Source organism: Mytilus trossulus, chromosome 1, assembly GCF_036588685.1.
Source record: "Mytilus trossulus isolate FHL-02 chromosome 1, PNRI_Mtr1.1.1.hap1, whole genome shotgun sequence".
Classification (NCBI taxonomy): domain Eukaryota; kingdom Metazoa; phylum Mollusca; class Bivalvia; order Mytilida; family Mytilidae; genus Mytilus; species Mytilus trossulus.
Window position 1 is genome coordinate 42,660,871 of NC_086373.1, and position 26,616 is coordinate 42,687,486.

General features: G+C 32.6%; 1 protein-coding gene across 1 annotated transcript; it reads left to right on the forward strand.

Annotated features, from left to right (window-relative positions):
- The first annotated feature begins 1,554 nt into the window (after positions 1-1,554).
- LOC134724923 (integrin beta-like protein C) lies at positions 1,555-21,055 on the forward strand. The gene is made up of 10 exons (XM_063588294.1): positions 1,555-1,750; positions 6,806-7,044; positions 8,038-8,213; positions 8,684-8,790; positions 13,409-13,680; positions 14,830-14,991; positions 18,291-18,409; positions 18,911-19,177; positions 19,753-19,957; positions 20,752-21,055. The coding sequence occupies exons 1-9, from the start codon at positions 1,643-1,645 to the stop codon at positions 19,938-19,940; spliced, it is 1,638 nt and encodes a 545-aa protein (XP_063444364.1). The 5' UTR covers positions 1,555-1,642; the 3' UTR covers positions 19,941-19,957; positions 20,752-21,055.
- Positions 21,056-26,616: the final 5,561 nt, after the last annotated feature.

Sequence of the window (26,616 nt, forward strand, 5' to 3'; positions counted from 1 at the left end):
GTCATTTATCAACATATTAAGTTATTTATAAAACCATTCAATACTAACGTGTTATATGTTTTTATTGTTTTGCAAGAATGATTTAGTTATTTGTCAATATCTATGCAAAATAAAAAAGAAGAGTATTTATTCTGACAAAAAGTATTTCAATTGGTTATTTATGTATGAGTCTTTGTATTCATTGGCAAAGTCTGCAAGCAAATCTGAACGACATAATAATCTGTTTATAAAGGGTATTGAGACGTATCGTTACACTGCAAATGAGTTGCAATTTTACTAAAGTCAATGATCAGTTAACCTTTGCAACATCTCGATATGCATGCAATTGAAATCTGTTACTTTGGCTTCTTAGGTAATAATTTATAATTTTCAAATGACATTTTTCAAATAAAAAAGAGTGAAAACCTCACAATTGAATTAATCATCTAAAATAAATTATATTCTTTGAATAGTTTATGGTAATATTGTGGTTTATGGATTATTATTTTCGACATGACAGTACATTAATTTTTACAAATACTAATCTTATCTTGGCGACTTAATATTTTAATTTTAATAAGTCTGGCACTCCTTCATTGCTCATCACAAAGAAACGTGAATTAATGTGATATTTCTGCAGCTAAATTCAAAATTTTCTTCAATTTATATCCGGTGTCCTGATGTTTACTGATTTAAAGAAAGTTTTGAAAATAATAAACATGATATGATCATTTTTGTATGCACAACATAATTGAATTACGTTCTCTAAAAGTTTCAAAGTACTTAATACCATTTATTTTTACCATTACAGTTGATTGTATTCCAATCATTAAGAGTATATATTTTTTTATATTTCAAAGTAATCATTAGATTTGTCTTACCGATATGTTGTTATGAGTGTGCCTTTTTTGCTAGGGGCTGCTGTTGACTTGTAATGGGTCAAGAGATTTTTCTCCATTTTAAATCAAACCTATGACTTTGGTTGATTTTGTTTTTATGTTTAACACTATGTTCTTATTCTGTTTCATTGAATTAAAACATACCCAAATTCTAGTTTAAACAAAACTAATTATCGTGGTATACAATATGAGTCTAAATAGACTGGTTTCATATAAAGGCTCTAAAGTTTTTTTTATACTGTTCATATAAATTTTTCAATAAAGGGGGAGATGAACGGTATAGAAATCAGTCACTTTTAAGTTTTTTCTTCCTTGATTTCTTATACAAAAGTGATCTGATGGTTAAAAAAGGAATAAAAATGATATGGGCTGAATTATTACATAATAATTTTTAAAAAGATTGACATTAATTTTGTGATATTTGATTATTGTTAGCTGCAATGGTTAATAGTGCAAATTTACAGGTTATGATATTACCGTATATAAGAAAAACAAAGTTTTACGAAGAAATGGCAGTTTTGAGAATTGTGAAATACTCTTAAGGTACTTGTTTATAAAATCCTTTGTATGATAAAATTTGATTCTTGGAACTCTTAGGACGGTTTACACTTGTTTTTATGAAATATAAACGGACTGGTTTGTTAGCCAATCAATTTGGCAATACGGCACCATGTGTTGTTAAAAAGAGCATATAAAACAACAGACGTGTAACACCAAGACATCGGAAGTTTGGCTAACCATATGAAATACATCAGCTTTTAATCATGATGCTTTTTCCTTCGACATTTTTGTATACCTGTTTATTCTACTTGGTAGAAAGCAGTCATTTTCGAGGAGGCATTATATCATGGAAGCCAACAGAAAATAATCAGGTGAGAGATTCAACTTTTTCAAAAAACTCTGATAAAAAATGTATGATTTTTGTTAATAAAGAACATTTTTTTTTACAAATAATGATAATAAAAAAATTATTAAAATTATACAAAAAACAGTTTGAATAAAAGTTTGGGAAATTACTTTGTTACATATTCTGTAATTTCAATGCCCTCAGCTGGATTTGAACCCATGCTTTTGTATCGTATTATCGAGACAAGTCTGTCTCACAATTTCTCTCGACCTAAATATTTCGACTCATTATGTCTTACTAAATTTAGCTTTCATTAGTTAAGTGATGCCTGTTGTCGTCGGCTATATTTATGGTTGTTGCAACATGAGGTTGTAATTCTTTACAGATCGAATATGTTTTGTCAGTCGCAATGAATGATATAACATATAATTTTGATTTACGATACACAGAATTTAAAAAAAAATGATATGGTATTTCTCATATCATCCGTTTCAATTATATATGGAATCACAGGATGCACATGAAATCAAGTTGTCCAGATGTGAAGAACTAAAGAGAAACCAAATGGACAATTTGAGAGTTACAACACGTGAAAGTACTTCTCTCGTTGCAAAATCGTATATTTTCGGACATTACTGAAACTAAAATTATTTAGACAGCAAAACCGAATCCGGTGACCCTGAATATTTTCCTATTTCTTTCGCAGAAATGTTTACAGCAATAGAATAACCCATATTAACCAATTTTGTGGACGGAAGTTAGAGAAATCGCAACTTCAAAACATTTAAAATGACAAAGAGCAACCAACGACAACCATTGAATTACAGCATCCATACTTATTACAGGCATACAACAACCCCTCCTCTCAACTTGGACAGGTGGTGTTCACGCATAAAATAAGAATACACTTAAAAGTTCAGTTAAAAATAGCTTGATTAATCGAATAAGCATGACGCGTATAAAATGGAACTAACATTAGAACGATTGAAATATAATTACAACTAATGAGTGAATCATTATCTCTCACACTTATTTGGCAAACTTGTAGGAACTTTGGTCCTCAGTGCTCTTCAACTTCGTACTTTATTTGGCTTTGTAACTTTTTTTTATTCGAGCGTCACTGTTGAGTATTTTGTAGACGAAACGCAGCGCGTCTGGTGCATATACAAAATTTTAATCCTGGTATCTATGGTTAGTGTATTTATTACAATGTCAATTATAAACATCAAACAGACTTAGTTTAAAGTCTCATTATCAGTATACGAAAGGCAAAATTTTGCATATTGCCAAACGATAATAAAAGTATCGACAAGAAGTCGGACAATAAGTTTTCATAAATGTATAGAATTAAAAGTATTGACGTTTAATTTGTGTAATTGTAAAATCATAAATATAATGTAAGTGTCAATAAAACTACATCCATATAGGAAAGTGAAAAAAAATCATTCCTACGGTATGATCGTTTATAATTGTAAAGAAACTTCTCTTTTTTTTTATTTCCTTTAACATTATTATATATAAAGGTATAAAGTACAGTACATACACAAACATTACATAAACTGACTATTTATTATTATATAATACTTCAAACGATCGTAGTCCCGTAGACAAACCGCCTAAAAAAAATGTTGGTCTCCAAATTTACTAGTATGTATATATCATAAATTTATTATATATTTCTTTTTATTAGTTTAAACATATTTATTTATAGTGGATTGGGAAACAAGTTTTACAACTTATATTAATCCCTTTCCACTTTGCGGGTGCGAGTGCTGCCTTGTAGCGGCATTAGCCTACTCTTTTTCGAAATCTACAAGGGTGTCTTTAACGTGCAAGAGATATGGCTCTCTCTTAACACGGGCCAGCCATTTATCGTCCCCGTCCGACGGACTATCATCGTTTCCTCAAGACCATACTCGCAAATGGTGTCAAGGGAGAGCCGAAAATTGAGTTCCTGAAATTTTCATCCCAAACGAGAATCGAACCAGGAACCTTTCTGTAAGTAGTCCGATGCACTAACCACTACACCACGGCTCTCTTTTCATGTTCCCCGAAGTAATTGCGGACTCCTAAAGTGTATGATAAATGCACAGCCCATCTGTTTTTCCGACCGTCCTTCGGTCTGTTTGCCATCCAGACAGTAACTTGAGTTGTCTTTGTCTGATCAGAATGCTACTTTTGCAAATAGAAGAAACGTGGACGGTGTCTTTCGATTTGAGAGTCAGTTAATACATAATCAGTATGATAAGTTTTAGTCCTACCTAACGGTAGTAGAAACAAATCTGTCTAGGTGTTACAATAATTAAATTTTCCTTAAATTCTAGTATGCATTGATTGGTTGTTTATGTTAAATTTTCACTCTGTACAATCATTAATATTTGATGTTGATATTACAATGTTCCAAGGTTAACATAATTTTGGGGTATTTCAGATTTTCCTGACATGTAGTTCGTCTACTTAATACTGCCATTTTTTATACCCGAAAGAAATATATATTTAGCAATTTTACATGTACTTTCCAAAAATATAACCACATACACAATTATAAAATGTAAATAACGCAGTAAATGATTTTTTAAAGTTTAAATTGGGATTTCTTGAAATCTTGAATGAAGTATTTGTAAGTTATTTAGATAAAAATAGTAAAAAGGTCCACAAGAACAAAAATATTTAGCCATACTTCTTGACGGCGTCACGCTGTACAATTCTTTTTTTTATGATTTGTTTATCAAAGACAATGCTGAAACTGAGAAGTGATTTGTAGACACCAAACTCAATTTTAAGGACAAAATTCTTTTAGAAATTCGATCTATTTTCTAAAGGTCAAAATCCATATTCTGTCGCTATACGTGTAGTTAATGCATTTATACCTCTAAATCTGCAATATTGGTTGATTGTATATCTTTAAAGGTAATTGATACATCGAATAGCGTACTCAATTTATAAAAAAAAATCGAATAAGATTAACTTCCCAGGTATTTTGAGTGTATAGTCACATCCATAACTGAATCTTACGACAGGCTGCATCGCAGAGATTGGAGAGGAATTTATTTTTCCAGTGTCTTGTCTTACGGCCAGATTTGCTGTAGTCCGCATCCTCCAATCTGAACCGCCTTCAACTAAAGGTATCCAACAACAGCTTGAAAAACTTTAAAGAAATATAAAAAATATATCACAACTTTTCTTAAGACTCATTTCAATCGGCAATCCTCGGGTGACTCCGCTACTCTCCGTTAGATGAGGTACGGAATCGGCCGAGTTGAGATGATTGGACTTAATTCATAATATACTCCGTTAAACATCTGGGGCAGTGTCAATGAAAGTATCCTAGGATATGTCATAAGATATGTCTTAGAACATTGTTTAGGATGGTCTTAGGACGTGTCTGAGACATGCCTTAGGATGTAAAACAAAGCTATCTTAGGCCAGTCCTAACTACGATGGTCCTATGACCATCCTAACACATTTATTTAATTGAAAAAAATATGTAGTAAATTTAATGACATATATTTTATTGTATTTCACTATATGTGTAAAGGAATGAAGGGTTACTCTTTTATGGAAAACAATTTATACAAAATAAAATTTTTAACGTAATACTAGTAGATACGTTATTATACTCGATAAAAAAAATATAAATGAATTGCATACGACAACAAAACTAAATAGTCACACAACTTTGTTAAATGAGATATTCGTGCTAGAATTTAATGTCAGTATGTTAATTTGTTTGTCTTTGGGTCCACTCGATTTCATTGCATGTATTGAATAAGTATTAAGTAAAAGTAAGTAATTGTTTTCCACAATTAAATTAATATTGCACTGTTTGGTTAGGTGCAAAAAATGTTACTCATGATGATAGTATTTTTTAAGCAAAATTGACAACCCACTTTATTCTATATAAATGTATGAGCGTAACGATATGACATCGTCAAGCATACTTTTTGGAGATTTACTATTGATGTCCATTTCATATAGATTTGTGAATTGAAAAGCAATTTTAGTTTATAGTAAAGCATTTTACCAAATGACTAGTGCGCAATATCTCAATTTTAGTTCTAGCAAACCCACACAAATGTCTAACTTGTAATATGCTTATTATTCCAAAAACTCAAACTAAATACTATGAACGCTTTTTTATATATATATCTGGAAGTATTTTAAATATCAAATGTGTCTACAAATCTAAAATAATGTAACACAGTTGAATCTTAAAACAAATATCGAAAAAAAATATGTTTAATTAGTTTATTTTTATAACATTATACTAGTTTAGTATTGTATTAGTACTTTTATTAATGAATTGATGCCATATTTGTTGTTTTTATTTCGTTTTAGGACATCGTAACTTTTAGGACTATCCTAAGACACCTTTTTATATATTCTAACTTTAGGACCAAATTTAGGACATATCTTATTTTAGGACACCTTCGTTAACCTGACTTAGGACTAAGACGTGTCTTAAGACCATCCTAAGACATGTCCTAGTCCTAGGACAGCTTCGTTGACACGACCCCTGGTTGAAACATTTTAGCGAAATCAATATGTATGTTAATATTCATATTGAATGATTATACATATCACAAAATATCAAATTCACTTGACGACAAAAACGGCAAAGTTTAATTAGAATGAATGGGTTTAGAGATTCTCTGATATTTTCATATTTTCACATTTCACAACCGATTGTGACAAAAAAATGTGTCTTTACTTGTGAAATAACTGTTTTCGGCAAACGATTGGTCGAAACTTAATTTTGACGTCTCTGACGTCAAATGATCTTGATTTCTTCTGAATTTATTATTGGGACGTCATGATAAAATAATCAACTGTTCAAAAAGCTCGACAAGCCTCTCGCTTTGAATATTAAAATATAGCAGTCTCGAGTAACGTAACGAACTTGTTGCAGTGGCAGCTAAAGAGAATTGTGGGTAAATTGTACAGATAAAGATAACCAAAAAGATAAAGAATTTTTTCCTCATCATCTGGTATATAGGAACTTCTTTACTTAGACGAGTGCCTGTAATTTGTTGCCGTTTTATTCATATATGTTCCACATCTCCTTTCATTTATATAATAGATCGAGATTAACTACAGAGTTAGTTTCCGTAGAAGTTACCATATGTGCGATGAGAAAACAATCCAAAATGGGACATTACTACCTGGTGAAGGGGTGTTAATGTGCTTAAAAGGATGCAGTGGATCAATTACTACTATGTCCTATTACTGTACCGACTTTAGCGCAACTGAAGACTGGACAACAGGAATCAGCAGCGTTAAATACAATATTTCAGCCGCAATTGACCATATTCATTTTGGGTAAGTATTTGTCAAAAGATGGGATACGAGGTAGCTGGTTTTAATGCCTAGATGTGAAATCCCAAAATTGTTACGAAAACAGTTCTCAAATATAGAATGTGAGATTTGGCGTGTTTAAATACGTGTTTACCTGTAAAATGTAAACAGTTATTTTAAATTTATTATATGTAACACATTTGGCGACTTTTCGATTTCAAAATAACCATTTCAGCACTTTTAAGCACCCATTGCAATATTTACTGCATAAAAACATGCAATAGTGAAATAGCATTTTTGATTATACGCGATATATTAAGTGATATAAATTTTGTGAGAACATTTTGATTATGTGATTACCAAATACCTTGAGGTGCCTCAAAAATCACAGCAATATTGTCAATTGAGTCAAATTTCAACAGCATATAAGAAATGGTTCATATTATTTTTTTTAAATTAGTTCATTTTTTGAATGCTAAGATATTTTTAAGTGTTCTGAATTGGGACTCAATAAGTCAACATTAAATATACAAAAAAAGCCAATATCTTCAGGGAATGGATTAATATATCCATATATTTAGCATATACAACAGTAAAGATAAGAAATAACAACTTCGATGTTAAATTGTATATAATAGCTTTGTCCCTTTTTTTTTTTAATATTTGAGATCAATCAACCTTGATATATTGTAATTATCGGAACTATTATCCCATCCTCTTTCCTTTGATATGACCTACCGAATTGGATTTTATCACCGGTGTTGTACTTATATACACAATGCGACGGATTTCACATAAGGAGGAGGATCTGCATGCCTGTCCTTTGTTTGTAGCGCATTTGTTTTTACCATAACATTGGCAGTTTGTTTTAGACTTTGATTATTTTTTTGGCATAGTTTGCCTCTCTTTTAAAAAAGAAAGAAAACAAAGTATTGTTACGGCATGTATATTTATAAATCAGTTTTCTTTTCATTTAATTTTGAAGTTATTCATTTAATTTTTCATTTAATTTTTAAGTTTTTCGGGCTGTTGTTGGATAACTTTAGTTGAAGGCGGTTCAAACTGGAGGATGCGGACTATAGCAGATTTGACCATAAGAAATGATACAGGGAAAATAAATTCTTCACCAATCTCTGCAATGCAGCCTATCATAAGATTCAGTTATGGATGTGACTATACATTGAAAATACCTGGTACGTACATTTCAACAATTAGAAAGTGACTTTGATTACTATCTATAGTAATGTCTTGAAAAATCAGACTTTTGAACTATGTCATAATTGAACTAGTTTTAACGGCAAGGAATCGCAATTTGTCAACTCGAAAAGTTAACTTAAAATTGCCAACTTATAAGATTGATACCAAATATGTCAACCAATAAGGCAAATAATTTATATAAATGCTGATGAGGTAGAATACTAAACCCTTAGTTTGTGTTATACCAAACAAAGTACAACGACCCAACCCGACCTTCTTCAAACTTACGCATAGCGAGCGACACAGGCTCGTTTGAGTTTCGATCAATAAGATAGGTAATTGAATAAACCACTTACTAAACTCTCATGAACTCAAATTAAGAAGATCTAGAGCAAGGCATTCCCCCTTGACATTAGGCCAAAGAAAATATACAGCGACAACAAATGTAATAAGATCTATCTTATAGTTGCTGATGATGACGGTGATGTTGTTAAATGTCGATGGTCTACACCAACTCCAAATGATGAATGCGGTGGTGTATGTGAAGCGCTCAGTGGTTCTTATTTAGATGAGGTAATATGTTGCAGTAGTTAAACACACACACTTTTTATATCGTAAAATAAAGTAGAATTAAAACAAACACAAAATTTAACATTAAATACTATTATTGTTACAAAATGTTATTTTATTATTACATTTCGAGGCGAAAACACATAAAACAAAAAATTAACGCTAAAAGAACCATAAAAGACCTTGACAAATTACAATGACAATCACTGTTTGAAATGAGCATATATCAATAGCCTGCTACTCAGTATCCGTGGACTATTATGTTACGCATGTAACCAACTGTAGTCCTTCCGAAAGTTATTGTCCGGACATTTTCTTTTGTAATAAATGTATTAATAAATTTAGTTGATTAATAATACGTGTAAAACAGGGAACATCGGGCTCATTTAGCGTTTCGTTCCCGAGATGACATTCTTTGCACGGAAATAGGAACCTTGGGTTTAATGAAAAAAGTATTTGTCTGGACTTTATTAAGTAATTTCTGTGCAAATTATAGTTTTCCTAACTGCAAGTGACAAACTTTTGCTGCAATTCAAAACCAACTGATTAAACATTTGTCCCTGGTCTGTTCTATGCATGATTGAACGAAAATAATGTCTTTGTTGATTTTCCAAAAACATATCATTTAATTTCGTGATGTACAGCATGTGAAAGATTTAAGTATATTTGTAAGTATATTCATCAATGATACGGCTTTGATAATTATTCATGTTTGTATCTTTATTAAAAAATATCATTCATCTCTCTAGCATAAACAATCACAATTGTGTCTGCCGTTTTGATAAATACATTCTAACGTAACGGTACCAAAATTGCAACGAGTACCCAAATTGCACCTATTTAGCAAAAATAGCAGCGAAAATCTTACAAGATTTCCTAGAGACTAAACCATTTGTATTTTTATGATTTGATACTATGCAAATCTTTCAACATAGGTAAAAATATTTAGGTATGCACAAAACGTTCACATTATTTATAAACAGATGAAGTGTTTACTGAAAAAGCAAAATGTACTGAAACGTCGCCATGCGACGTCATCAAAACGTCATCTTTTTAAAACTAGCAAATACAATATGTTACAAGTATCCATTTCTTAAAAAAATAAAGAGTAACCATGGACTAATATCCAATTGTTTAAAATATTTGAAGAATTTCAACAAAAGCTCTGTTATTAGACTTTTGCAATTTGGGTACTCCTCATTTCAGAATCATTGATGGTTTGGAGGTCAGTTTAGACCAATTTTTCTATGATTCCAAAATGAAATTGGTGAAACCATATAGTAAACAATGAGACATCTACAAAATAAATATAAAATGAAGACTTTTGTCTGAAGCATAAATTAACGTAGGTTGAAAAACTGTCAAAATAGGTGGAATTTGGGTATCCTCACGTTATACTTGTAGATAACACTGATTTTTTCATAGATAATACCGATATTCCATATTGGTAATATGAGGCATGCATTACCTGTGAAAGGGGACGAAGTCTGTATATTTTTTTTCAATTCAAACATATTTAAACTTTAAAATCTGTTAAAAAAAAGAAACGAAAATACCATGACGTTTCCAATTTTTGTTCTATTGTTAGGCATTTTAGTTGTGACATTATTTAAGTTATGACGTCATACTCAACGTAAACAAAGAAACGATATCATTTGGGTTTTTACATATCAAACACTTATTAAAAATAAAATTGGTATTGTGTACTGATAAATATATATCTACTCAAGTCTCATGACAAACGAGACCGGAAAAAGGAAGTAGATTTCTGCGCAGATGAGGAAGTTAAAAAAAGTGACACAACAAAGTTAATGATTTTGAGTTCATTAGTACAATGAAAATTTATGGAAATTTTGACGATTTTTTTAATGTTTCTTTTTTATTGATTTTTATATTGACGTTATTGTTTTAGTAGGGCTTCCTACAAGTTCTATGCGAATTGAACTTTAAACAGTATATATTCATCTGACGAAAAGTGATTATGTTTAAGAGTATATATCTCTTTGGTAAACAGATTTTTATTATATATGAATCTGACAATAATCATACAATAGTTATAAAAGGTACCAGGCTTATAATTTGATACGCCAGACGCGTGCTTCGTCTACATAAGACTCATCAGTGACGCTCAGATCAAACTAGTTAGAAAGCCAAACAAGTACGTATACAAAGTTAAAACGCATTGAGGACCCAAGAATTCCAAAATAATGTGCCAAATACGGCTATATTATATACAAATATAGCATGCTCTCATCACGCTTGATGCGTAAGTGCATTACTGTTTGTGATGTCCTGTTGTGTCTGTCGTTGGTGGACGATGTGTGTTGCTGTTCTGTGGATTGCATGTTGTGTCGTCTATTATATAATTTGTCTGTGCGTTTTTCTTTGATTAGTGTTCTTTTATTTGTTTGTGTTGTATTTTTGGCACGTAGTGTTATCTTTTATCGATATTTTTTAACATTGTCATATAAATGAGAGGTTTTGCTAGCTATAGAACCAGACCCAACCCACCACTTTTTTTTCTGAAAATGTGCTTTACAAAGCCAGGAATATGGAAGTTGTTATCAAATAGTTCGTTTCTATGTATGTTGGCGTTTGTTGCTGTTGCACTTCAGTGTTCCTGTTGTTCCTTTGTTGTCCTCTTATAGTTGATGTGTTTCCCTCGGTTTTAGTTTTGTAACCCCGATTTGTTTTCTCTCAATCGACTTGACATTTGAACAACGGTATACTACTGTTGCCTTTACTCATGACGAATAAATACGGAATGATGGATATACGAAAACCAATTTATCCTTTACCTACACGGAGCTTAGAATGAATGGATATAGATTTTTATTATACTCTGTAGTATTGTGCATTTATACATGATATTCTCTTTTACTTATAACGAGTCAGACCGACACAGATATTAGAAATTGACAGGAAGACGGATAAAAGACAATGGGACAATTGATAGACTTTCGAAATTGTCGAGTGTACATGTAATGCCACAAGCACTTGATTTTTTTATTAACACATTTTTGTTCATTGCATCATTCCGTTTAGACAGCTACTTCACAAATACCCTCGTCCTGAATATGCATGAAAAATTTGCCAATGAACGTTAAGTAAGCAACTATCAATCAATCATAAAGGTCCTTTAGACCTGGATTAACATCCGACTAATAAATTTAAAGATTCTAGCTTAAGAGGTTAAATGTGAGATATATGATATACAAGATGTATGGCATACATAAATGAGATGGTAATCCAAAAACTGAATTAGCCTTTACCCTGTCAAACACGTCTGTTCCCTGATGTTATCTGGACTGTTATTCTTTTGAACTATCTAATACGTTAAGGCTTTTCAGCTGGTTTTTATAGTTTGTTTGTATGTTTGGCTTATACACCACTGAACAAGGTTAGGGGAGAGTTGAGCGCTCACAAACATGCTGAACCACGCCACATTCTTTATTTGTCCATCCCAAGTCAGGAATCTGTCTGCCGTTTGTTCATGTTTGTTATATTTGTTTTTCGTAAATCGTTTTGTTATAAATAATATTTCTCATTTGAATTTTAACATATTTATCATGTCAACATAAAAAAGAAGATGTGGTATGATTGCCAATGATACAACTGTCCACAGGAGACCAAAATGACACATACAATAACAACTATAGGTCACCGTACGGCCTCCAACAATGAGCAAAGCCCGACTTTTATACCCGACTATTCGGTATTCGTGTTTTTCATTTTTGACGGCAGTACGTTTGCCTTTAATTGCTTGCATCCACTTTATTTGAACTTTGGTGGATAATTGTATCCTTGGTACCCTTACAACATATCTTTACTTTTATATAGGCCATCAATAGACAAGCCTATACAAAATGTCAAGCTCTAACAGAAAACAGCACGTCGTTTATCCATCCAAATAACAAAAAAAATTTACGATATGACAAAAACATCCACTGATAAGGTACCTAACTTTGGACAGATACATAAACATGTGGCGGGATGAATCATTCTAAATTTTGAATCTGAACCCTGTTTAAACGCTTTTCGAAATTAACTACTAGAGACGACTTTTTTGAGAACCCTACTGGGATTATATTATATTTGGGGAAACAATGTAGCCCGAGATTAAAGCATCATTTTGAGGGAAGGAAACAATTAAGGTTCCTTCCTTTCGTTTGATTCTGAAAAATAGGCAATTTAATTTTAGATATTTATTTATAAAAATAGAACTTGTTCAACTTCTCAAATCCTTTATTTCAATTTGAATCTCCTTGCTTAGAGCAAAGGAATAAACTATTGTGTTTGGTTCACATCTGTAATTTATTCTAAATAAAATGCCCTATACGTAATTGATAAAGCACCCAAAATCGTTTGAAAATCGGATGGAAATTTAAATCGTGTTGTGTAATCGCACCTAAATCGTTTGACATATTACAATATAATTGATCAGATCAACAACACGTTTTGAAGTTTTCATCTAACAACAACCTCTTCAAATATTCACTTATCACGGATACAATTTTCAGATGTTCTTGTATCAAATTATGATACAATGTACTTACATGTATGTTTGTTATCATATGAACCATAATGTAGAATGCGTCATTTGATTTTGGGCTTTTTTTAGAGATCATGTGTTTTGACCTACAATGCAACAACATATGTAGGTTGGTATGCTGTAGCTTTGCAAATAGAAGACTTTAAGAATCCTTCAGATACAGTTCCTTTCAGCAGTGTTTCTATGCAGTTTTTGATTGTTGTTGGTAATTCAAGCGAGCTGTGTGCCTCAAGACCAGTTTTACCTCCCAACATAATAACTGATGGTTCGATTCATCACATCCCTGTCAACACTATTTTTAATGAGTCGATTATTGCTAGAAGTGGTTTGGAAACATTAAGGTATGGCAAAGCATTGTATTACCAGGAATGAAAAGTAGTAACAGTTTTATTCTGAAATGTGCTTTTAGCGTTTTGGAGCTTATATGATATCTGTGGAGAATCAATAAACATGTTCACCAGGAACATGCGTATATGTGTATCATACTGTAGTGAGATGAAACCGCATTATCCCTTTTAAAGATTTTTAAACTGCTAATTATTAAAAGTGAAAAAATAAAAAAAAAGTTCATCTATATTCTTTTAGTTCCTTTTGATAGGTGAAATTACCGATGTTGATGATAACTGAAACATTTCTCGTCCAAATCAAATTGATTTTGAAGCACCCGCCTAATCAAGGTCATTATCATTATATGGAATACGGAGGCTAGAAAATAAATGTACTGATAGCCCGTTTTCAAGATCAGTTAATGTCAAACTTTAAAAAAGAAAAGAGTAGACGATACAAAACAAAACCGCAAGTCGATGAAAAACAATGATTTAGATATTCCTGCTAGTAGAACAATAAAGATGTTACAGATTCTATCACTGCTTACTTTTTTTTAAATAATTTTTTCTAATTCATTCTTAGAAAATATCATATTTTTTTCTTTTAATATTTTTTATACTTTATGAGTTAGCTTTTTAAATGATAGAATTTGTATATATGTTTCTGAAGCTGTAATTGAAACTCATTTACTGACATTTCTTTTTGAAGTTATAATGGCTATGTCCTTGTACATCTGAATTTCCTGTTAACTGTCACCAAATTTATTATTTAACCAAACAACTGAATCATAAAGCATGGATCAAGAAGTAAAAGTGTGCTTTTATAAAATACAAATGTAAATAGCATGGATCCCGAATCAGTAAACTTCCTGTTTTTAATTTGTAAAAGAAAAAGGAGAATACTAATGGATATCAGTTAACAGCAATATTTGGTACACATTGAATACTCTTCGGCATTCTTTTTCTACTTGTTTCGATTCATTTTCTCTCATTGTAAGAATCTTATTCGATATTGTTAATCAAGAAAAATAAAAGATCGGCATGTCTATCAGAAAAAAACCAACTGCATGTCATTGAAATATAAAAACCTCATGATGCCTTATAATATGTTTTGCTTTAAAGTGTATATTTTCATACTGTTTTTTTTTTTTTTTTTGTGAGCAGTGTAACAGCAATTGATACAGTGTCACCTATAGGAATGATTAAATCAGAATTGTTTCCATATGGATCGACTGGAAGAGAATGGTTTGTGACAGTAACTTGGAAACCAACTAAGATCCAGCTTGGCAGCCATATGTTTTGTTTTACGGCAGCCGATAATATAGGGTATGGTATTTAAAACGTTATAAAAAACTAAATGTCATTAAATTTATATGAAAAATAGACATGTTACGAAAAGGTATATTCTCGACGCTGAGGTTGACAAAGTAGACTTTAAATTTGGGGACGGTGTCAAAACATTGATTATAGATTAAATTTAAATCCTGTGCGTCTTGGTTAATTCAAAATACATTTATCTAGAACATCATCATTAAACATCCATTATAACAATTGCTTTTGTGATAAAATTGCTGGCTATAATAAGATATAAAAAGTGTACGCGTGCAGGAGTGGGTGCGCTAGAAAAAAAAGGGGGGGGGGGGGCTGAGAGTTATACAAGTTCATTCGATTCTATATTGATAATATATATACATAGTAAGCCAATTAAATTTTAGTTTTATTGTTGTATAAAAGTTCCTTACAAAGTTCAATCTGTCGCTCCACTAATCCCACACAAAGCTCTGCCGTCTGGTTGATTTTTTCTCATGGGTGTCTCCGTAGGCTTCCAATGACTCTGAAAGTTTAAAAGCGCCTTATAGGGTGTTCGACATACACCCGACAATCCGATATATATACGCAAATTCGTTTTTCTTTAAACATTTTCTTCTCTCTGCTCGTGGTTTAGCTCTTTGATGATGGCGTCTGTAGGGAGTAACGAGGGGCGATCGACATAGATACATTTTATACGCTTAGATTACAAAATTCTGAGGGAAATATAACTACAAAACTAGTCCAATTAATAGCAATAGATTATACTGTTGGACATCATTTTGGCATCCAAGGAAACCACTTCGAATAAATCGTATATGATTTCTGTTGTCTACAATTACATGTGTATGAATGCAAATTTTTTTATCGCACTTTACTGTCCGGCCTTTTTTTTCTAATTTATAAATTATTCCCCACCTACGATAGTAGAGGGGCATCATGTTTTCTGGTCTGTGCCTCCGTTCGTCCGTTCGTCTGTCCGTGCGTCCGTTCGTCCCGCTTCAGGTTAAAGTTTTTGGTCAAGGTAGTTTTTAATGAAGTTGAAGTCCAATCAACATGAAACTTAATACACATGTTCCCCATGATATGATCTTTCGTATGTCAATGCCAAATAATTAAAGTTTTGACCCCAATTTCACGGTCTACTGAACAAAAAAAAGATAGTGCGAAGCTCAGGTTAAAGTTTTGATTAAAGTTTTTAGTCAAGGTAGTTTTTGATGAAGTTGAAGTCCACTCAACTTGACACTTAGTACACATGTTCCCTATGATATGATCTTTCTAATTTCAATGCCAAATTAAAGTATTGACCCCAATTTCACGGTCCACTGAACATGTAAAATGATAGTGCGAGTGGGGAATCCGTGTACTATGGACACATTATTGTTTATCCTGCTTTTTTTACATGAATTGTCATCCTGGCTTCTTTTTTTGGACAAGTTGCTTATTCTATCTTTTTTTAACTCAAAACTCCTGTCCTGCCTTTTTCAATTTTAATCCAATTTCCACAAAACGTGCCCTGAATTAATAAAATACAAAATATCTGCATAAGGTGGTGTTAAGGTGTAAATGCAAAGTCATTATGCAATGCAATGCTTTTGAAACTCTTCAGGGATGTTCAAACGGTCAGGTTTTTTTTACACTAACTTCTTATCGTTCTGAACATACATGAAATATTTGCCACTAGACGTTAATCAACCAACAATCAATCAATCAATCACAAACCCCTTATAAAGAAAATACATATTGAGCTGAAACTTTCTAATTTGAGACAATTTCGAAAGTTGGACGGAAATCATGAAAGGAAGAAAATACATGCCTTCGAAGCTATTTATAACCGGGAGTAAATTATCTAAAACTATAATACAACATGCGTTTTACAAGTTTAATTTGTATAAAAATTGTATTTTAGTTGTTTTAAAACAGACCCCGTTAAATAAAAAACTTAGGTGGCAAACAACTGGATCAAAATACATACACTCCTTTGTTTGCTTTTCATAACTATATAAAAATGAACGTTAAATTTATATTCACGAGTGGGTAAAAAAAAAATTATAATACCTGAAATTATTTGCAAGGTTATTTAGGGCTCGCCGAAGAATTCACACACGTATGTACCCCATGTCTCCGTTGCCCCGCACATCTACTGCATTTACATGACCGCCCCACACCCTTTTTTATATTAGAGTTTCTTCAAAATATTATGGAATTTATTCGTTTCTTAAATTTCTAACGGTACAAATGTTATTGAATATTCGTTCCATACGCAATAGGCTATTTGCCAATTCCCGTAATTGACCCTGTAATTAGAGACCCATTTTTTTGTTGTCTCCCTTTATGAGGGACATTAATTTTTATTTACAATGGAGAGCTAGCAGAAGAAGAAAATTTACCTGTGCGTAATGTGAGTAATCTATCAGAAATTATTTTCATGAAAAATTAGTAAAACCACCAATACATCACATTCAATTCATCATGATTTGCGTTGGCGAAAGCCAATTTTGTCCGGTATGGAACCAGTCTACGATTGACAAAGGGAAGTAATTTGTTTAAAAAGTGTGTAATAACAGAATCAAATCGGTAATTGCCAAATGGACTATTGCCTTCAAAAGGATCAATGCAGTTTTTAAATAATATTCAATTCAAACACAGGTAATCTCTTTTGTGTTTTGACACAGTCCCCATATTTAAAGTGTAATTTGTCAACCTCAGCGTCGTGAATATACCTTTTCGTAACATGTCTATTCATACACACACTTAAACATAAGAAAATGGAAAACATAAGTATTATTTTAAGCAAAAAAGGCACTTAAAGACATTATATTAAGATATATTCTGAACATTCCATTTTATTTTTCCTATTCATAACTTCTTTTCCAATGAAGCAACTTATTTCTTGTAGATTCCAGGACTATACGATGTTTTTTCATCTCTTTGGTTCCTTCAAGTTTTATCGGTCACAGATCTTTTTGACTCCTTTACTTTCATTTGTTTATATATATATATATCCAATAAGTTGTTAGCTAATACGAAAAACGTTCGTTTTACAGAGAGATAGTTGTGAGTTTCATGTGGGAATAAGTTATTAGGTCTTGGTTCGAACCAATGGTATTTTTGACATTCAGAATCTTACATGTTGAATATTAAACTAAGTCTAACTATAACAATTCAGATTAAAATGGTTCATCTTTTTAAATATTAATTTTTGTGTCTATCATTAGTTAATGTAATTATAGTAGTCGTTGTGATATCAGTGAAATCACCATTTTTAAACATATTTTCATCAAGCAAACATTATTACTACTATCGTTTTGCTTCAGTCAAACGTCAGACCAGATATGCGCTAAACTTGTGGTAGATGGTGAAGTGGCTGATGACCGCAAACACGACAATGTGGTAGTTCTCAATATCGAATGCAATGCTTTCAAAACACCAGACGGTGAGTTTTATTGTGCTATGTTATAAAGCGACATTTTGATTACATGTTTGTCATTTAGGGGTATGTTGGATAGGGGCAGAAACTTTGCCTTGCAACAGGCCACACAGGGATTCCTTAATAGTTTTTGTAACGATTTGTGAACTTGCAGAGAACATAATCACCACCCTTCACAAGTAATCGTATTCAACGGTACCATTTTGACAGGAGGTGACTGCATATGCAAACAGCCCGCACTTCCAAACGAACGTCTTTCTTCAAAATCGGTTTAAAGCACATGCAGACAAAAATAAATGTTGTCGTATATGCAATGTTGTCTTCCGTCTTAGCTGAACATACTACCGTGTGAAATCCCCATGGGTAGTCAAGGTCGTTAAGCATTTCCTAGTTGTTGTAAATTTTACTTAAAAAAGAATATCTGAATTAAATGATTTTTTCGTAAAAAGTACCTCGTTCCTAATGTAGCGATAAGCCTAAATTATGTTTTTTTTTCATTTAATATAGACGTCTTTACAAAGTGCAGTGAAGCAGTGGCAGCCGTTCCGCCACTGTTTTTCCTTGAGTCCAGTTGTCCTTCACATTTTGTTCAGTGTAACGAGCGTGGAACTGCATATATTATACCTTGTGCGCATGGAACTGAATGGAGCCAGAAAAAGATGACATGCGTACAAACAGTGGCTGATCTTAACACTGACGATGCGACTGATAACCTTAAAACTGACGATGTGATATTTCTCAATACCAACTGCAATGCGTTCAAATCACCAGATAGTAAGTCTTATTTTGCATGAGAAACGACAAACAAAGGCTTAATATTGACCCAATAGCATAGAACTTGCTATAATAATATTTGATTTTAGTCTTTTTAAGACTCGTATATGGAATTTTTCAGTAAAAATCTTTAACTTTCAGAGAGCGTTATAAACTTCTTATACGATGCATCTGATGCAGCATAACGAGTTAGGCCGAAAGTGGCTTTTTTCAAATAGTCAAATGAACATCCCTATAAAATAAGTTTTACTGCCGGACGGGAGAAGTCAAAAGAAGACTATTTACTATACTCATGTCAACTATTGGGTCGACACATTTATACATTTTACACTTCCTGCATTAGTAATGCTAACATTCATTGTAAAAAAAAAACATTTGCAAGAAATCTAACAAACAAATAGTGATTTTAAAAGATTTGTAAATAATATGCTGACCAATCAAATAGATGTACATGAATCAGAAACAAACTTATATAATTATATGCGTGTTTCACCTAAAATTCAATGTTTTTATGGTATGGATAATACCGGTTAAATTGATAGCTGAATTTAAATATTTTTTTCTATTTAATATAGAAGTCGTTATAAAGTGTAGTGAAGCAGTAGCAGCCGTCCCGCCTTTGTTTTACTTAGAATCCAGCTGTCCTTCACATTTCGTACAGTGTACTGCGCATGGAATTGCATATGTCATGCCCTGTTCTTCAGGAACTGAGTGGTGCCAGCAAAAGTTGACATGTGTACATACAGGATCTTGCAAGTCTTAATTTAATTATTCTGTCAGGTACGTAATTTTTTTGCCGTAATTTTTATGCCCCATTTATGGGCATTATGTTTTCTGGTTTGTGCGTCGTCCGTTTGTTTATCCGTTCGTCCGTCTGTCCTGCTTCAGGTTAAAGTTTTTGGTCGAGGCCAGGTTAAAGTTTTTGCTCGAGGTCGTTTTTGACGAAGTTGAAGTCCAATCAGCTTGAAACTTAGTACACATGTTCCTTATGATAGAATCATTCTAATTGTAATATCAAATTAGAGAGTTCCCCCATTTTCACGGTCCACTAAACATAGAAAATGATAGTACGGATGGGGTATCCATGTACTGGGGACACATTCTTGTTCTATTGAGATATTGTTCTTAACTATAAGAGTAAAGAATCTGAATTAATCGAGCACATACTCGCTAAAAAGAGTTGTATGCAAAAGCAAAACGTTGAAGCATAACTTCGGTTTATATCTATCTGTCTTGGCAAAACTTAATATTTGGTATATATTTAGTGAGATTTTCTATTCATGCATCTGTCGTTTAATTTTTATTAAAAGAATGATGCCAAACATGCAAAATATTCCCATATATTCAAATATACAATCAAATACAACGACGTAAAAGTATTCCATAGCATCAAGACTTCTTACCTTATTGTATCAAAAATAATGACGAACAGGCATGTATGTATCATAATCCAGCCGTGCAAATTCTACGAAGTAAAGCAAAATTACTTGATTTAGAAAATACACAAAAATCTTTCAGGAGTTCAATCTTTTACAGCATCCACATAATTAACATTTTTTTTAAATATATTTCAGATACTTGGAGGACTTTACCAGTACGTCCAAATTCTATCTAATTTCCAATTTATTTGGTCATATCATTGAGACAGAATAAAGGATCATTGTGTACAGTTTTTTCTTATTGTTTCCTACCGTAACATTTTTGTGTTTTTCAACTGCTCTCATTTCTTCTTAATTTTCCTTTTTTTATATAATCTTTTATCAATAATCAACATTTATTCTTCGATTTTTTCTTATTGTTCCTTTTTTGTATAATTTTAATATAGCAAGTTCGTTGTATTTATCTTGCATAGTATAATAAATATATTTTCTTGTTGAATTTTAATAATATTCTTTAAATACTTGTTAAGACTTTAGACATTATCTTGTTGACGTTATTATGTAGGAAAGGGAATCCAATAAGACAATGGTATGTGCATGTGGCGATACCCTTCCACCACAAGCCCTACACACACACTAGAAATACGTTAGACATGAATTAATTGGTCTTAACCGAGAGGCGAAAAATATCAAAGGGACATTCAAACTCATAAGTCGAAAATAAACTAACAACGTCATGGCTTTAAAAAAAAACACCATTGTCTCAGGTAAGGAAGGCAGCGACAAACGCTCATAAACATGTTGAACCCTATCAAAATTCGTAATATGTTAATCTCAAATCAACAGCCAGTAATTGAGTGGCAGCTGTTTAATTGCAATACTCATAGAAGAAGACCCTATATCAATACTGAACGAATAAAAATGAGATGAAGAACAGCGATCAAGAGTTGTTGACGTATTTTCTAAACTATGTTGAAGTCCTTCCTTTAATCACAAAGTGATTAAAAATTAATCTAGAGTTGTCTCTCTTTGTCTGTTGTTTACTGTAATTCGCGAATACCAAAATTAATAGACTTTCTGTATATTATACTCATTTGTGTAGAGGTTCCATCCTCTGTTTTTCATATATAACTTTTACAACTTATACAAAAACAATCCTTTGAAATAAACATACATTTTATTACATCAACTTGTTTTTACATTTTCATGACTAGAATATACATTTTTACTTTGTGGTATTACTTTGGCTACAGAGTATTCTATAATATTTTGTTGAGGCGCCAGGGTGACTACCGATCACCTATACACAATGGCTATCAGCTGACCTATGTTGGCATAGTGTCATAAAACCCCTGGTAGTTAAACACGCTTACACCAGTCCACCACCTACTGGTCCGAGAACACAATTAATTCGTAGTGCATTTCTTTTAGAACATAAATGAAAATAAAAAAAAACCCACCTGCGCTTTCACAAAGAAACTTTTACAGTGTGTTGTACTACTTTTGGGACAAATTATATCAAAATTATAGAAAACTTCATCGGCTCTAACTCAAAATATGGACAATTTTATGTTTAGGGCGTCTTGAAATCTTTTGACAGCTTCCAAAGTGTTCATTTTCAACCTTTTTCAGCTGGACCAAATCACTACTTTCCTTTAAAATTCTGGACCCAAATTTTTTTACAGTGTAATTTCATCCCCCTACTTGCAATTTGAGGCATTAAACATGGAGAAATAAATTTGGAAGGGGTATATAAATTAATGGCAAGTAACCCACTGTCAACACTAGGGACTATATTTGTGAACAACGAACATCAAGGGACGACAATGGTGGTCTCGGACCTAATACTATGGGGAGTGACACTCGTATTACCAATGCTCCATTTATTAGTGCCCACCTGTTGGCAGGTGTAGGCCTCCCCTCTTTAAGATGAGGTGGAGGAGGTCCCAGAGATACCCACCGTTACCACTTACCACTTTTTAAAACCTGCAAATCGTATAACTTGTCAGGCCCAGAGCAAGGGCCGAGTGAAATAATCCCCCAATCACTAACAGTCTCCCTGAACCCCCCCCCCAATTCAAAATTGACTCTGCGCCTAAGGATAATAGAAGATAATTAATTTCTTTAAAATGTCTTGTTTTCTTTCCAATTATTAAAATTCTTAATTGCTAAAAACTAAGATTAATTCTGGATGCTTAAATCACAACAGTCCATATGTTAATAACGTGCTTAATGACGGAAATGCAAGTTTTTTTTCCAAATTATCCTGTATAGGTCCAATACTATGAAGGTCCTGATTGGATACTAGTAACCATAATATTGCAATCAAATACAGCAAACAAGTGCCTGAAAACGTAAAACAAGAACAGCAGCAACTATTCTCATAATTTGTGTAACACCTACTTTCTTGTCGACAGCAAATTACCAAGTGCCCGATACGGGAATTCCAAAATTCTAATTCAAGCTGATACGGGAATTCCAAAATTCTGATTCAAGCTGCGAGCGCCGTCTATGGTCATGCCAACTATGGCAATGAGCTACAGGCTGCAACACCCACGAACCAACACAAATATTTGATTGAATTAAACCAGATTATTGAAAATATATTTTTTTTATAATCTCAATTGTTTCAGTCAGTTAAATTTGTATGACACCGAATCAAGGCATTACTAGTACCTCCTTTATGATTATTTAACAACAGTATTTTCTTCGGTTTTTTGGCATAGAGAAGGACTCCGTTAACTAGTCCTGTAATCTAAAGCAACTAAGATAAACCAACAGCCATTTGTTTCCGGAATTTCGTTTTTGGTTTTTGTCAAAACACACTTATCGCAACCAGCCATGTATGCTCTAGAGTTGTATTTTACACCAGCCAATAGTAAGACTTGCGTATTTTCTGTAGAGTATTATGCATACCTAAGCGTCGTCAAAGTGTGTAAAATACAATATAATCTTGGATTCCAAAGTATTAAACTGATTCCATAATATTGACCTAATAAAGAATCCTTTACAGGATATCATCGTATTGTGACATTTAACCCTCTTCAGCCACCGTTTAATTCGTTATGGCCTGAGTCATTATTCCTATTTCTATTAAGGTAAAGTTTTTATCATGCTTCTGACTGGTTACGATTTTTTCATAGCTTTCTTCGCTCTTAGAACACTCGCTGATCATTGATTCAAACGAAGAAACTCAAGCTAGGGTGATCTGGTTAGGGTTATCCAGCTCAGATCAAACCCGGTAGAACAAAGGAGGTGAGATGTAAATCAAACTTCAAAGTGTAATTACAATAACGCATCAATACCTTTGTAAAACCTTTATGGAATATTATTAAATAAAATTTGGACAAACCAGAGACAATCAATTTAGGCACTGGGTACGGTTACAGGGAAATGTAACAATAATAAAATTTGTTTTACAGGGTTGGGGAAGGATCCGATTAATTACGAATATAACAATAATATTCGTATCAACGGTTACATTGCGTTATGGTTACATTAATGAAATCCAATGTTCGCTGGAGTCCTTAATCAAATGACAAAACACATCATACGAATGAACAACAACTGTAATATGTATTAAAATAAAACTTGAAAACATTTTTTTGAATTTTACAATATTGCATACAATTTTTGTTTATATTGACAGTTCCCGAATGTATCACCAGCCCAGTAGTCAGCACTTCGGTGTTGACATGAATATCAATTATGTATTCATTTTTATAAATTTCCTGTTAACAAAACTTTGAATTTTTCGAAAAACTAAGGATTTTCTTATCCCAGGCATACAGTTGGGTGCAGACCAAGCATTACATGTAGACGGGCCAAAAAAGTTAACGCAGCGTTTACTCGCGTGCACTTCATGTAAACGCCGCGTTAACTGTGCGTTAACTCCGAAATGGCAGTAGACATTAAAAGTAAACGGGCGTTTACTTTCGCGTTTACCTCCGCGTTAACGCAAAAACGGCGCGTCTTCTAATTTTGTAATGAGTAAACGGGCGTTTACTTTCCCGTTTACCTCCGCGTTAACGTGAAAAGATGCGCGTCTACTATTTTCGTAAAAAGTAAACGCATGTTTACTGTTTGTAGTAAACGCGCGTTAACGCAGATTGTCATCGTATCCTGGATACACTGACCTAAAACATCAAATGATAATGTACATCAACACTGAATGACCAACTAGTCATTTCCGCTTGACATATTGACGATTACAGTTAATTACAAGTAATAGCTTTTCTAAAAAGCTTGCCGTATTTTAGCTGATTATATTGAGATCAGTGGTTTGTGAGTAGTTTATTTTTATTGGAATATTGCACTTCAAGCAATATGAAAACATAGCGCTTTTTTCTACTAATATGTCGTTTTTGCTGTATTATTGGTGGACCCATGTTATAATGGAAGGAGACTTAATAAAATTGAGAATGGAAATGAGAATGATATAATAATAAAATGTATTCTGTGTGTATAATTAACTTGATAAAAATAGCATATAACATAAACATACTTTTGAGGATTACTACTTGACAAAATGGACAACAGAAGGCAGTGGCGGATCCAGAGGTGGACGTAAAGGGCGAATGTTTGCTTTTTTTTTTTTAAATGATTAATCATACTAGACTATGTGAACTTCGCCATTTCCTGTGTACTTTAATATTTAATTTTTATGCGACAATTCTTTACTTAAGAAGATATTTTTTGCCATAATTTACTGATTGTCAAAGTCTTGTGATTCGCTATGGTGGAGTTGACCAGTGCTTTCGAAAAATGTCGCTCAGTCATTTTGAAATTCAAATTACAGTAACACATTGCTTACGCTGAGGATGACACTCATGACACATTCAAAGCGACATAGGTTTGAGCAAGAACATATTGACTTCTATTTCACTATTCCACCAAACAGAAAGTAATACTCTATAGACTATAACACTCTCATGAAAAAAGTTCCATGGCAATATTATTTACCTACGAAAACATGTTTAACCCCAAACGCCATTGTCATGATTGATATGGACTATATAAAATTGCTGTTTGGTGTGAACCAAGCTTTGCGTTGAAGACCAAACTACAACCTTTAATAGTTTACTTTTATAAATTGTGACTTGGATAGACATGATATACAGTTGTCTTTGGTACTTACATGTATATGAGATTCAGTAATACCTATCTACAAGATTGAGAACATATTTTTTTTGTAATAAATTTAAAACATATTTAATTCTGTAATATCTGATAATATGTATCAGTTATTTGTGATTTTTCATTTGATGTGTACCGGTAATCTCTGGTAATGTCAGTATCAGCATGATTAGTTGTGATAAAAAAAAATTGGGCAGTTGTCATGTGCAGATATACCACATGTGAATCTCCTTTCCCCTCTCATTTATAAAATTGTGCATGATATTTGTCACAGAAACGCACCAGTATTTTGGTAAACGAAACACTTGTCATATTAAATTAAAGTCAGAGTTTGAGTTAGAGGGTTTTTCTGGGGCCTGGGCAACACTTTTGTAGGAAAAATTATGTTGTTTTTATAGGGAATCACTGAAGCATGCATGACTGGAGTTGGCCCCTTTTTAGGCAGTCAGTGGGTTTCGATTATGAAATTTCTGGATCCACCACTGAAAGTTTGAGTAAAGTTATATAATCAATCAAATTTATGACAAATTATGTTGAAATTTGCACAGATAATGAATGAAAAATCTAGTAAATTAAAAAAATAGGCACTTCTTCTTTTTTATACTATTATTAAAAGCTTTCCTTGCTTATTCACAAGGACATATAATATCCTCCATGCTATTCCCATCTGAGTTTCTATTCATACATACATGTAGTCTGGTGCTGCTCCAAGTAGTCTTCTTTTTTTCTGTTTCTTGAGAAGTATTTGTTTTACCTGTTCAGTCACTATAAAGTGTTACAATTCGTATTTAAACGCAACACATAAATAGTGACCAAAAAGGTTCAGCTATTACATGAGAGAAGCTAGAAAAAAGTAAAATGTATACATTTTAAACATTTTTGTAGGACCATGAAAATGCCTTTGGGGTATATAGATAGATATGC